The sequence below is a fragment of the Glycine soja genome, chromosome 4 (genome assembly GCF_004193775.1).
Source record: "Glycine soja cultivar W05 chromosome 4, ASM419377v2, whole genome shotgun sequence".
Classification (NCBI taxonomy): domain Eukaryota; kingdom Viridiplantae; phylum Streptophyta; class Magnoliopsida; order Fabales; family Fabaceae; genus Glycine; species Glycine soja.
The window spans coordinates 45,960,256-45,972,752 of NC_041005.1; the positions used below are offsets into that span (position 1 = coordinate 45,960,256).

Here is a 12,497-nt window from a genome sequence, read left to right on the forward strand (position 1 = left end):
AGGGAGTGCACCTGCAATGTTAGGGTCCATTATGATTGTTGCAGTTGAAGAATGTGATAGAAAATATGAGCAAGTGAAAGGAGAGAGATTTTAAGAGACTTTGGACTAAGAAATAAGATTTCTTTGCATCAACTGATTTATGTACGATTTAGTATTTTATACAGAAAGTGAATGCTGTTGCAGACTACTACAAATCACTAACAACTAGGCAACCAACTAACTGACAGCTAAACTGGTCACCTTTGGACACAAATTCAGTAAACTCTCGGACATATATGAGAGAGTTACTCTAGCAGCGTCCCCATTGATAAGGAGTAAAAAGTGAAAAAATTTTAAATTAATACTTGAGCAATCCCGATGCTAACCTACGAACACCAGAAATCAAGTACATTTAATCTCCTATCCTATTATATTTTCAATTGGTTGCAACCTTTGAGCTTCTCATTTATCAAGATATTATTGGTTTTGCAAGGGTAACAATAAACTCCCAAGCAGCCTATGGAGAAAAGTATCATAGAGGTATGAGGAATATGAAGAGAAATTAGTCGAATTACAATGGGACCCTTCTGTTATAGGAGACAAGAATATAGTCATTCTTATTTTATTCTTTCCTGTCACTCTCTTATTACCCTTCAGCTTACTCTTTCAGCATTTTCTCTCTCATCATTAAATAATGTACTTATTAATACAACTTAACAATATAGCAAACCCAACACCTTTCATTAAACAATTAATATTAATAATTAAAATAATTGAAAGGGAAATAAACAACAATCTAAACCCCTCAGATGCCACTTTGGAACCCAAATACCTCGCCTAGCCGAGCCCGTGCACCACTCACACCACCAACAATTGCTGACATGACAGTGTAAAAAATGAGAATATCCATGAGATAAATCTGTAGAATTTGAATGCATTAGCAAAGTAAGACCTAGCCAAGTATACATGAAAACAGCAAATTAAACAATTACACGAAAAGCATAGTTGTTAGCAGCATGTAAGGGTACTGTTATTTAAACTTGTGAAAGTGTCTACCCCGACACAATAAAACATCATATAAAAGTGAAATGCCAATTAACATTTGATGTACTATGCTTCAGATGAGAGAAAAACTTCCTCTGGTTATATTACCCAGACCTGTGTCTTTTGTGCTTTACAGATATCATTTTCTGATTTCAAGATATACATTCCATACGAATCTATCTGCTATAATGAATGTGTTATACACAAATTGTGCCTGAGGCTAATGGAGTCTTTAACATATATCAATAAGTATCCCAGATTATTGGATATGAATTGTATCATACATAACCGGCATTTTTAAATACTAAAAGCTATCATAATAGTAAATAAGACATGTTTTTGTCTTAAAAATTTCTCAAGAGCCTGGGATTTTATATGAAAATATGAAATGAAAGTGAGATAATATTTCTCCACTGGACCCTGATATCAACTTCCCTAATATTTCTACACTCTCCTCTGATATCAACTTCCCTAATACTTCCTCTGAATACAAATGGTGTGAACCCCTTTCTAGTTTTTATTTGAAATTACTCCTAAAGTATGCCAAAAAAATAGCTCCATAAACCAATCCAACACTCAATTAGCATGACCAAGTAACAGTTTTCTCAGATTGATGACAACGAAGTTAAATCAAAGAATACTCACAGCCACAACAGGAGCCCACAAGCTAACAATAGTCAAGGCATTGTTATTATCTGCAAAATTTGCATGCATATATCAGTGAAAAACATAATTTCTTAATTGTATAATACTCTTAGAATATTAAGAATGTAAGGATAGGCCTAACTTAACCCCAAAAGTTAGCTCAAGGGGTGAGGGTTGCCCCTCATTTTTATATTCTAATTTGACTTTATTTTTAGCCGATGTGGGACTTGGGTTTTTCCCAACACACCCCCTCACGCCCAGCATTTCTTGGGCTTGGTGCGTGAACAACAATGGTGGGTGGCCCATTTTTATTAATCTTGAATATGGGACTTGGGTTTTTTCTAATACACCCCTGACGCCCTACCACTTATTGGGCTTTTTTGGTGCGTGAATATCAAATGGTGGGTGACCCTTTGGATTAATTTTGAATTTGTTCCGATACCATCTTAGAATATTAAGAACGTAATTATAGGCCTAACTCAACCCCAAAAGCTAGCTCAAGGGGTGAGGGTTGCCTCTCATTTTTATATTCTAATTTAGCTTTATTTTTAACCGATGTGGGACTTAGATTTTTCCCAACAAATAATGATATCCACAAGATACAAGCAGAAAAAAAAAATCGAGATAAAATTTACATCAAGGACACCTAAAGAAGACAGCTTCAAATTATATTAAGAAGGATAACCACAAGAGAATTACTTGGAGAGAAGGACCATTAGATTTGACATAACAGACAAAAATATCCTTATTAAGAAAGTAGTAAATGGATATTGCTAGTTAAGGAGGGGTTAACTGTTTGCACAAAGTGATTAACAGATTTAAAAAAACTTATATCTCAGATACATGAAAAATTAGAAAGAAATTTGTAAATGGCCATTGCTCTTTTATTGAGTGGTTATTAGAAAAGAATATGTTCTTGATATTGTTAGAGATGTAATATAAAACCATATGTATGTCTTCATCTACAAACTTGAGCTTTTGAAATTGTTGGTTTGTGACATGGTATCAAAATCTTATGTTGAAGTGGCCTAGAAGAGTTCAATTCTTGCTGCCCTAATAAAAAGTCAAATTTCAGCACAAGGTAGCTCGACCTGTGTAATATCCCCACCTCAATCCCAAAGGACTCTTGAATGACGGGGTCTATAAAACTTTTCATGTGTATTCAGCTAACAGTTTAAGCTTTTAGATTTGTAGGCTCATGACAGATCTTTTCAGAGAAGAGATAATGAGACTGATGAAATCCATGTATTACACAGCAAAGCTGAATATATGGACCAAAATTAATAACTACACACATAAGAGTTGTTCTGAACAGTATTTACATAGTTTCCAGCACTACTACTTGAACTATTTTATACATGATTTTATACTACCAACATAACTAGTTCAAATTATCAAAAAGAGTGGTGATGTCTCTAGATAAGATCTTTTCTCAAATAAAATGGAAATCTATTTCAATGTAATTGGTCCTCTCATGAAATACTAGATTCAGGAGGAGTAAATAAGAAATTATGTTAAAATGTTGAGGGTGAAAACTAGAAAGAAAAAAACATAATATAGGTTCAAACACTACTTCAAATAAACATAGAAAGGTGCTAGAAGCTAGTGAGATCAACTGATTTACCAAACACTTGTATTTCGGTCAAACAAACATATAAGCAAGTCAAATAAACTAAAACACACTCTAATTGGTGTATTTCGCTGGCAGTACCACTCCAATCCCACAAGATTGGATCAATTTTCATTTGGAATTGGAAGTCGGGGAGAAACCCATTGGATAAATACATTATTTTGACAACATGGCCAAAGGAATCAACACCCTAATGAGTGAAAATATGATGACTTGTTCATTAGTTTTGTAGAACAGTGGCAATAGGGGCATTATAGTGCTATTGCCTTGCACATTCCAGCTGATCTGCTATCACGACACTGTCACATTGCATCATCCACAAAAAAGTGTCATCACAGGCACTAGGCAGGCATCTTGTGGTTGTGGCATAGGTCATGGGTCTTGGGGGGTCAGTCACAGATCTGATAGAGCTGTTAGGTGTTACTTGACACAACCTAAAACTGAATAAAGGACAAGGAATGACCTAGGAGCCACCTTCACTTCACCCCCTTTATCATCTCCAGTCAGTCTCCGTCCATTCTCTTGGCAACTTCAGGTAAGGGCAATAATACCTCTTCTTTTATATTTTTGGTACTTTCTTTTTATTTAATCTTTTCCTCTGATTTTTTACCTATGATTCTTTCGAGATTTTAGATTTTATTTTTCTTCCTTTTTTCTTATTCTCTAGTTATATAAATATTTGCCCTTTCCAGTTTTTTCCCATTCTTTTCTCTTATTTTTCTTGTCCCGTTTCTTTTTCTCTTCCACTTTTTTTCTCCCTTTGCTGTCTATATATATGTCTTACATTTCATTTTCAACTGCTATGTGACTTCTGCTATTTTCCTGTAATACTATCCACTATATTTTATAGCAGACTTTTGGCTTTTCAATATTTCCTGCAATCTGCCATTTACAACAATGAACACCACTTATTTAGACTTTTACCTTGTAACATATTTCATCTATGTTATAATCTATACTTGTAGAAATTTGCTCGATCACCTTATCTATCTGTACCACTCTTTATCCATATTTATTTCTTTGTTTCTTTTCTACTTATCTATATTCCTAAAAGATTCCAGTTACACCAACCTTCTAATTCTTTTTTTAATGAATTAATCTATAATCTAAAAGAATAATCAAATCAAAACACAAAATTATACTATTAGACTAGAGATACATTCTAGAATACATAGCATGCAAAAATGGAACAGGAAACACCAAGGCTTAAAAATTGACCCAATGAGTATAACAGAAAATACTTACTCTTTGATATCAAATCATGCCATGAGTAAGTCAAAGATGGAAGATCAATAATGATATTGGTAGGTTCAACAAGAGGTTTAATCTGCAATATTACGAATTAGAAATCGAAGATAATTAGTAAATTGTAAACATAAATGTTTTCCTTTTCCACATTCTATCTACTGTACTAATGACATCTTTATTTTTATAAATGCATACTATCTACTATACTATTACTAATGGCATTTTTATTTACCTACTTACATGAAATTTGGTCCTCTATATAAAATAAAAATAGCCATTTCACTAGAAACATCAGGTAGGCTATTGGCACTCCAATATGCCTATTTACACTATTCACTTTTAACTTCTATTCAACTTTTGCAATTTATCCTCGTCTATGTTTCTCTATTAAACAAAAGTAAAAATCATTTTAAGTTTACTCCCTTCATATACTGGTGAGGCTGTAAACACACTAATGTGCCCATTCATGCTTTATATATTTTTAAATTTTAATTTTTATTCTATATTTTGAATTTATCCATTTATATTTTTCTTAAACAGAAATAAAAAAATAATTCAAGTTTTCTTGCTTCATACTTTATATGGAATACCAAAAAAATATGGAAAAAACAAAAAATAGAACAAATATACATTTTGTTTTATTTATGCAAAAAATTTAATAACACGTCCAATAAATGAACTTTGTATTTAATTAAAATATTACAAAAACTTAAACAGGAGAAAAAAATTCTTTTATATATAAAAAATATTGAATGTAAAAATTCTTTTATATATAAAAAATATTGAATGTTAAAATTCTTTTTTTCCCCTTAAATAAATGATAATTTATAATAACTCTGTTTCAAATTCAACAAAACAAATTAAAAAAATAATGGACAGTAACACTCTTTTAACATTTCAATGGTTAAACTTGTATGCTTACACCCACAATGACACTCTTGCAGGCACACACACACACACTAGAATTGTAGCAATCATATTTTCCAATCTACACTTCTAAGTTTTTAATAACTTTAATTACTCAAAATATCCTTCACTGACTTATGCTTTGAACACCATTTTTTACAGTTATTTATACTTGACAATTTATTTATTATACTTTTTGTCTTTTTATTATTATAAACTATAGAAACCATAATCAGGTGAAGTAAAAAGAGAAAAATGAATTAGCTTCCCTCTTCCATTTTGTATTTTCAGCTCATTATGTTATTTCCAAAATTGCATTGGTGTTTTTATAAATAAAAATATTTCTTCTTATGTTTAAGATAGTGATAAATAGAATATTTATTTATTGGAAAGGTTATTAAATTTAAAATAATCTTATCAAAATTATAAATATATTGTCTTTTAATTAAAAATAAACTGTTTTCATGTTTACTTTACTTTATTTTTACATATGTATGAAGGAAGTAAATTTAAATTATGTCAACTTTTATCTCGAAGAAAAACTCAAATAAGGGAAAGTTTAAAAAGTAGAATAAAAGTATAAATGTAAAAAGCGGAAATCGGCTCAATAGCCTCACCAAGATACATACAACGTATATACATAAAAAACATATAGAAACACAATGACTTGCCTGGAGAAAGTAAGCAAAAGTGAATTTGACGGCAAGTACCACCAACCAAAAGGCCACATACCTGCAGAACTCAGAAAACAGAATTGTGAAAAATAACAATTGAAAAATTCTATATCAAAACGCAGCACTACTGACAACATAAAAGTTACAAGCAGTAAAAAATGTCAAAAAAAAAGTAAACATTAATAACAACCCAGTACAAGCAATAAATTATCAACACTGCTAATGGTAAATTGACAAGCTTCAAGAGCAGTAGTTCACAATTTTTTTTTAATCGGATTTGTTTTCGAGGTTTAGAGTATTAAAGTTACAAACCCAGTACAAGCAAGTAAATATGTCTCTCATCTTATAAGTAACTGTTTATCACAAAAACATTTCATTTTCTGCATGACAACCAACCTGCAGTAATCACTCATCCTCTCATAAAGACCACGTCCAACATAGTAGCGTTCCTGAATTAAATTATTGAAAAAGCATAAAATACCAAGTCATTTCCGAAAGTGAAATAAGTTGAAATAACGAGGTTACAATTAAATAGTAAAAATAACTCACTTGATAAATCCACTTAAAAAACTGAAAGAATGACTGATCGGACATTTCTGAAAGTGCATGACAAGCTGGAAATTTGAGCAACAATCCAAGGAATAGACGTATAGCAGCATAAACACCAAGAACAAGAAGGTATATCCGGAAATAGAATGAATTGTCAGAACTATTGCTATTTCTCTCCTGCAAAACCTTCCTGCAATTGAGCATAATTATGGTAAAAACTAATACAATTGAGATGTACTCTAAATTACCAGTGTTGTCAAAAGCGGTAGATGTAGCCACCTAGGCCCTGAGGCAGTGCAGAAAATAGCCTCAATGCTCCAGATGGCCTGAGAGTAAAGTTGATTAGCAAACCACATCAGGGTAATGTGGTTCATGCATTTTCAGCCAACTCGTTAACCTCACTGTAAATGTTTGGTGGCCAATGGGTATTAATCTAACATTTCAATCTAGTAAAACCATATGAGCTTTAAAAAACCTGGCATTCAAGAAAGAAAAAAACTGTGGAAGTATCAGACATGCATCACCTACAGTCCAGAAACTGAAGCTCCCTTGTCCATTCATATTCTAGGCAGAAGCTACATAGCCCCCCCCCCCCCCCCCAACCTCCATCTATTCTCTAAACCTTCACGATTACCTGGCCCCTACAGTTGCATTTGGTTGGATGTGCACTTACATTATTACATTATTGTTATAATTATGTGTATCTCATGAGTAATTTTTCTGTTTAGCTTATTGTAGAAGACAGCAGTGTGTCTTGTCTTGTCAAGCTGTCTCTCTCCTTATAGTGTATATATATGTGTTGTTTGAATGTAATAAAATCAAGCTAGTGAGTGAACTGTTCTTCCTCACAAAAGTCCCAGCTTCAACTTGGCATCAAAGCAGGTCGTATCCGCCGTCGGCCGTCTCCATCTCCGGCCGCCGTTTCAACCGACGACTACAGGGTTCTGTGCGCCTCGAAGAGCGCAACCCAGCCTAACTGATCGCTTGACCAGAAGGGCAGCCACGTGCCGCTCCAGTGCTTGCCAAACACCGGCGCGTGACCGCCACGCGCCGCCTTCCCGAGGCCAGAATCGCGCCTGATTGCCACCAGTCGTCTCGTCGAACTCTCCTGAGTCTATATCAGCCCTCAGTTTTTAGTTTTGACGCTTCGAACGTGTGATCTTGTGCCTTCCTCTTCTCTCTCCTTTAGGTTTTTGGTCTTTGAGTAAAAATGACCTCGTCTGGACCAGAGCTTTCATTCTCCGGAACTCCTACCATCACAACGGCAAAGCTCAACTAGAAAAATTACTTATCTTGGTCTGCTTCAATGGAACTATGGTTTCTCGGCCAAGGGCACCATGACCACCTTGAAAAAGGTGTTGAGGCAGTCCCAAACAATAAAAAACCTGAGTGGGAAAAGCTAGATTATCAGCTCTGTGTTGTCTTATGGCAATCAATTGAGGCAAATGTTTTGAAAATCCTTAGATCGTTCAAAACATGTTCCTTTTGGAAGAAGGCCCAAGAAATCTTTGCCAATGATATTCAGAGTTTGTTTTGCAACAATGAAGGTCATAGCCCTCAAGCAAACCAGTCACGACATGATTGCACACAAAGGTAAAGCTCGGGCTGCAGTGGAAGAGTTGAAGAGGTTCCTTGTGGTTGATTCGCTAGAGGAAGTGAATAGAAAGTTGGATAAGTTCTATATGGTTCTTATCTTGAAGAGTCTACATTCAGACTTTGATTATGTGCGTGATCAAGTTCTTGCTGGAGATCAAGTTTCATCGATGGATTCTTTCATCACTAGGCTGCTTCGTGTGCCTCATGCGCTAAAAGAAGAAAATCCAGCTAATACGATGGAAACGTCAACCATGGTTGCACCTCGTGAGAAGGGGAGGTCATAACAGTAGAGGAGGTCGCAGTGGAAGAGGTGGACATCCTCAATGCACATATTGCAAGAGGATGGGCCACACTCAAGAGAATTGCTACTCCCTGCATGGCTTTCCTGACAAAGTAGCCCAGGTAGCTCAAACAGAAAAATTAGAGTCTAAGTTTTGTGATGAAGAGTATCAAGAGTATTTGAAGCTGAAATCTGAGAAATCCAACAGCCATGCTTCATCTTCCTCTGTACCATGTTATTCGACAGCATGTATTTCTCAATCTATTGACGGTCACAATCCTTGGATACTTGATTCAAGTGTCTCTGATCATATTTCTGGTAACAAGTCCTCTTTTACATCCATTTCTTTTCCAAAAATTCCTCATCTTGTTACTGTAGCTAATGGTTCCAAAGTTGCAGCTCAAGGAAGTGGTCAAGTCTCTTTATCTTCCTCATTAAAGTTGGATTCTATTTTGCTTATTCCTCAGTGTCCCTATAATCTAATTTCATTGAGTCAGTTAACTCGTTCATTAAATTGCTCAATAACCTTTACCGTTAATTCTTTTGTTATTCAGAAACATGGCACGGGTCGACTGATTGGAGAAGGGCGTGAATCACGAGAACTTTACTACTTGAAATCCAACTTTTCTGTTTCCTGTTCTACAACTTCAAACCCCAAACTTTTGCATGATCGTCTAGGTCACCCAAGTCTACCAAAACTGAAAATGATGGTCCTTAGTCTGGAGAATTTTCGAGTCCTAGAATATGAGTCTTGTCAACTAGGAAAACATGTTAGGCCATCATTTCCACAAACTGTTCAAAGATGTAATTCAGCTTTCTCTACCATTCATTTTGATATTTAGGGACCAAGTCGTGTTACATCTTTTGGTTTTCGATATTTTGTAACATTTATTGATGAATTCTCTAGATGTACTTGGGTCTATTTAATTTTTTTTTCTGCAAAAATAATATTATATTAATGAGTACCAGTGGTACTAAAAGTACATAATACAGGTCAGATTTGATCCCTTGACATTTGTTATGTCTATTTAATGAAAGACAGATCCGAACTTTTGCCTATCTTCATGTCCTTCCTCAATGAGATTGAAAACCAATTTGAAAAAACAATTAAGATTTTCAAAAGCAATAATGCCAAAGAGTATTTCTCTCATGATTTCTCTTCCCTTTTATCTTCAAAAGGCATTCTACATCAATCTACATGTCCCCATACACCACAACAAAATGGTATAGCAGAAAGAAAAAATCGTCATCTTCTTGACACCGCACGTTCACTAATGTTAGCCTCTCATGTTCCTACACACCATTGGGGGGATGCGGTGCTTACTGCTTGTCTCTTAGTTAATAGAATGTCTTCCTCTTCCCTTGAAAATCAAATTCCTCACTCAATCATTTTCCCTCATGATCATTTATTCCGTGTTCCACCTAAAGTGTTTGGTTGTACTTATTTTGTCCATGATCTCTCTCCTGGTTTAGACAAACTTTCTGCCCAAGCAATCAAGTGTGTCTTTTTAGGTTATTCTCATCTTCAAAAGGGTTACAAATGCTACTCTCCATCTATTAGGCGATACTATATGTCCGCAGATGTAACCTTCTTTGAAGACACACCCTTCTTCTCATCATCTATGGACCATTCTTCTTCCATCCAGAATGTACTTCCAATTCCCTCTCTTTGTCCTCTAGGTACCTCAAACCAAAATGTCAGTGAAGTTCCATCTTCTCCACCACATCCGACTGAAGTTGCTCCTCCACCACTTCTTACATATCAACGCAGGACACAGCCAGTTGGTTCTACAGTACCTAAAGCTTCTCCTCATGATTCTCATCCTTCTTCAATCAATCCTCAAGCCATGCTTCCTCTCATCCCTCTGATTTAGACTGGCCCATTGCCATCTGAAAAGGTACTTGATCCACTCATAATCCTCATCCTATCTATAACTTTCTGAGTTATCATCGTTTGTCTCTATCTTCGCATTTTGTCCCTTCTAATATTCATGAGGCACTTAGTCATCCTGGATGGCGACAGGCTATGATTGATGAAATGCAGGCTCTTGAACATAGTGGTACTAGGGAACTTGTTCCTCTTCCTCCTGACAAGAAGACTGTGGGTTGTAGATGGGTCTACACAGTTAAAGTTGGGTCTAATGGTGAGATTGATCGGCTTAAGGCTTGATTAGTAACTAAAGGCTGTACTCAGATATAAGGCCTTGATTATTGTGACACTTTCTCTCCAGTAACTAAGATCACTATTGTCCGTTTGTTTCTTGCTATGGCTGCCATGTGTCATTGGCCTCTCCATCAGCTTGATATCAAAAATACATTCCTTCATGGTGACCTTGAGGAGGAAATTTAATGGAGCAACCTCTTGGGTTTGTTGCTCAAGAGGAGTATGATCTTGTGTGTAAGCTTTGTCAATCTCTCTATGGGTTGAAGCAATCTCCTCAGGCCTGGTTTGGTAAATTTAGTCATATTGTTTAACTTTTTGGCTTGAAACGAAGTGAAGTTGATCATTCTGTTTTTTATTGTCATTCATCCCCTGAGAAATGTGTTTATTTGATAGTATATGTTGATGATATAGTGATTACAGGGAATGATGCTACTAAGATTGTCCAGCTAAATGAGCACTTATTCAGTCATTTCCAGACCAAAGACTTGGGATATTTGAAGTACTTCCTTGGTATTGAGGTGGCTCAATCACGAGATGGTGTTGTGATCTCATAAAGGAAGTATGCCCTTAACATTTTGGAGGAGACAGGCATGCAGAATTGTACACCTATTGATAGCCCTATGGATCCGAATCTGAAGCTCATGGCAGATCAGAGTGAAATTTATCCTGCCCCCGAGAGATATAGGAGACTTGTGGGAAAACTCATTTATCTCACCATTACAAGACCAGATATTTCCTTTGCTGTTGGAGTGGTGAGCCAATTTATGCAAAACCCTCGTGTTGATCATTGGAATGCTGTCATGCGTATTCTTAGATACATAAAGAGAGCTCCGGGCCAAGGATTGCTTTATGAAGACAAAGGTAACACACAAGTATCTGGGTATTGCGATGCAGATTGGGCTGGTTGTCCCATGGATAGGAGATCCACATCAAGATATTGTGTCTCCATTGGAGGAAATATTATTTCTTGGAAAAGCAAGAAGCAAACTGTTGTTGCTCGATCTAGTGCAGAGGCTGAATACAGATCTATGGCTATGGTTACATGCGAACTTATGTGGGTTAAAAAATTCTTGAAGAGTTGAAATTCTGCGAAGTGGTGCAAATGAAGTTATACTGTGATAATAAGGCTGTTCTTCACATTGCTTCAAACCCAGTCTTCCATGAGAGGACCAAACACATAGAGATTGGCTGTCACTTCATTTGGGAGAAGTTACTGTCCAAAGAGATTGTCACTGAGTTCATTAATTCTAATGATCAGCCAGCAGATATTTTGACTAAGTCCATAAGGGGGCCTAGGATTCAGTTTATATATTCCAAGCTTGGTGCATACGATTTATATGTTCCAGCTTAAGGGGGAGTGTTATAATTATGTGTATCTCTTGAGTAGTTTTTCTGTTTAGCTTGTTGTAGAAGACAGCAGTGTGTCTTGTCTTGTCAAGTTGTCTCTCTCCTTATAGTGTATATATATGTGTTGTTTGAATGTAATAAAATCAAGCTAGTGAGTGAACTGTTCATCCTCACAAAAGTCCCAGCTTCAACTATTATTATGCTTCTTCAATTGTCAATTTGGATTGCTTCACATTGTTAAAGTTTCTTTTCAAGAACAAAGAATTTATTATGAAAGAAAAGATACATAGGTCTAGAGAATAAGAAATCCTCAAAAAAAAAAAAAAACAAGGCAATGAAAGAAAAAGGGAAAAAACCAAACATGATCAAGATACATGCAACACAGCATGCCAATCGCTCTGAAAATCTAGGCACCCTATCCTTTAAAAAAACCAT

At 35.5% G+C, this 12,497-nt stretch overlaps 1 protein-coding gene across 1 annotated transcript in view; it reads right to left on the reverse strand.

Annotated features, from left to right (window-relative positions):
* Positions 1-12,497, reverse strand: part of LOC114409914 (callose synthase 10-like) — a 59,635-nt gene that overhangs the window by 26,474 nt on the left and 20,664 nt on the right. The window contains exons 16-21 of the mRNA XM_028373576.1: positions 6,676-6,865; positions 6,523-6,575; positions 6,124-6,184; positions 4,544-4,625; positions 1,669-1,718; positions 812-898 (exon numbers count right to left, since the gene is read on the reverse strand). Coding sequence (XP_028229377.1) covers positions 812-898; positions 1,669-1,718; positions 4,544-4,625; positions 6,124-6,184; positions 6,523-6,575; positions 6,676-6,865 — 523 coding nt within the window. The remainder of the gene's footprint in view (positions 1-811; positions 899-1,668; positions 1,719-4,543; positions 4,626-6,123; positions 6,185-6,522; positions 6,576-6,675; positions 6,866-12,497) is intronic.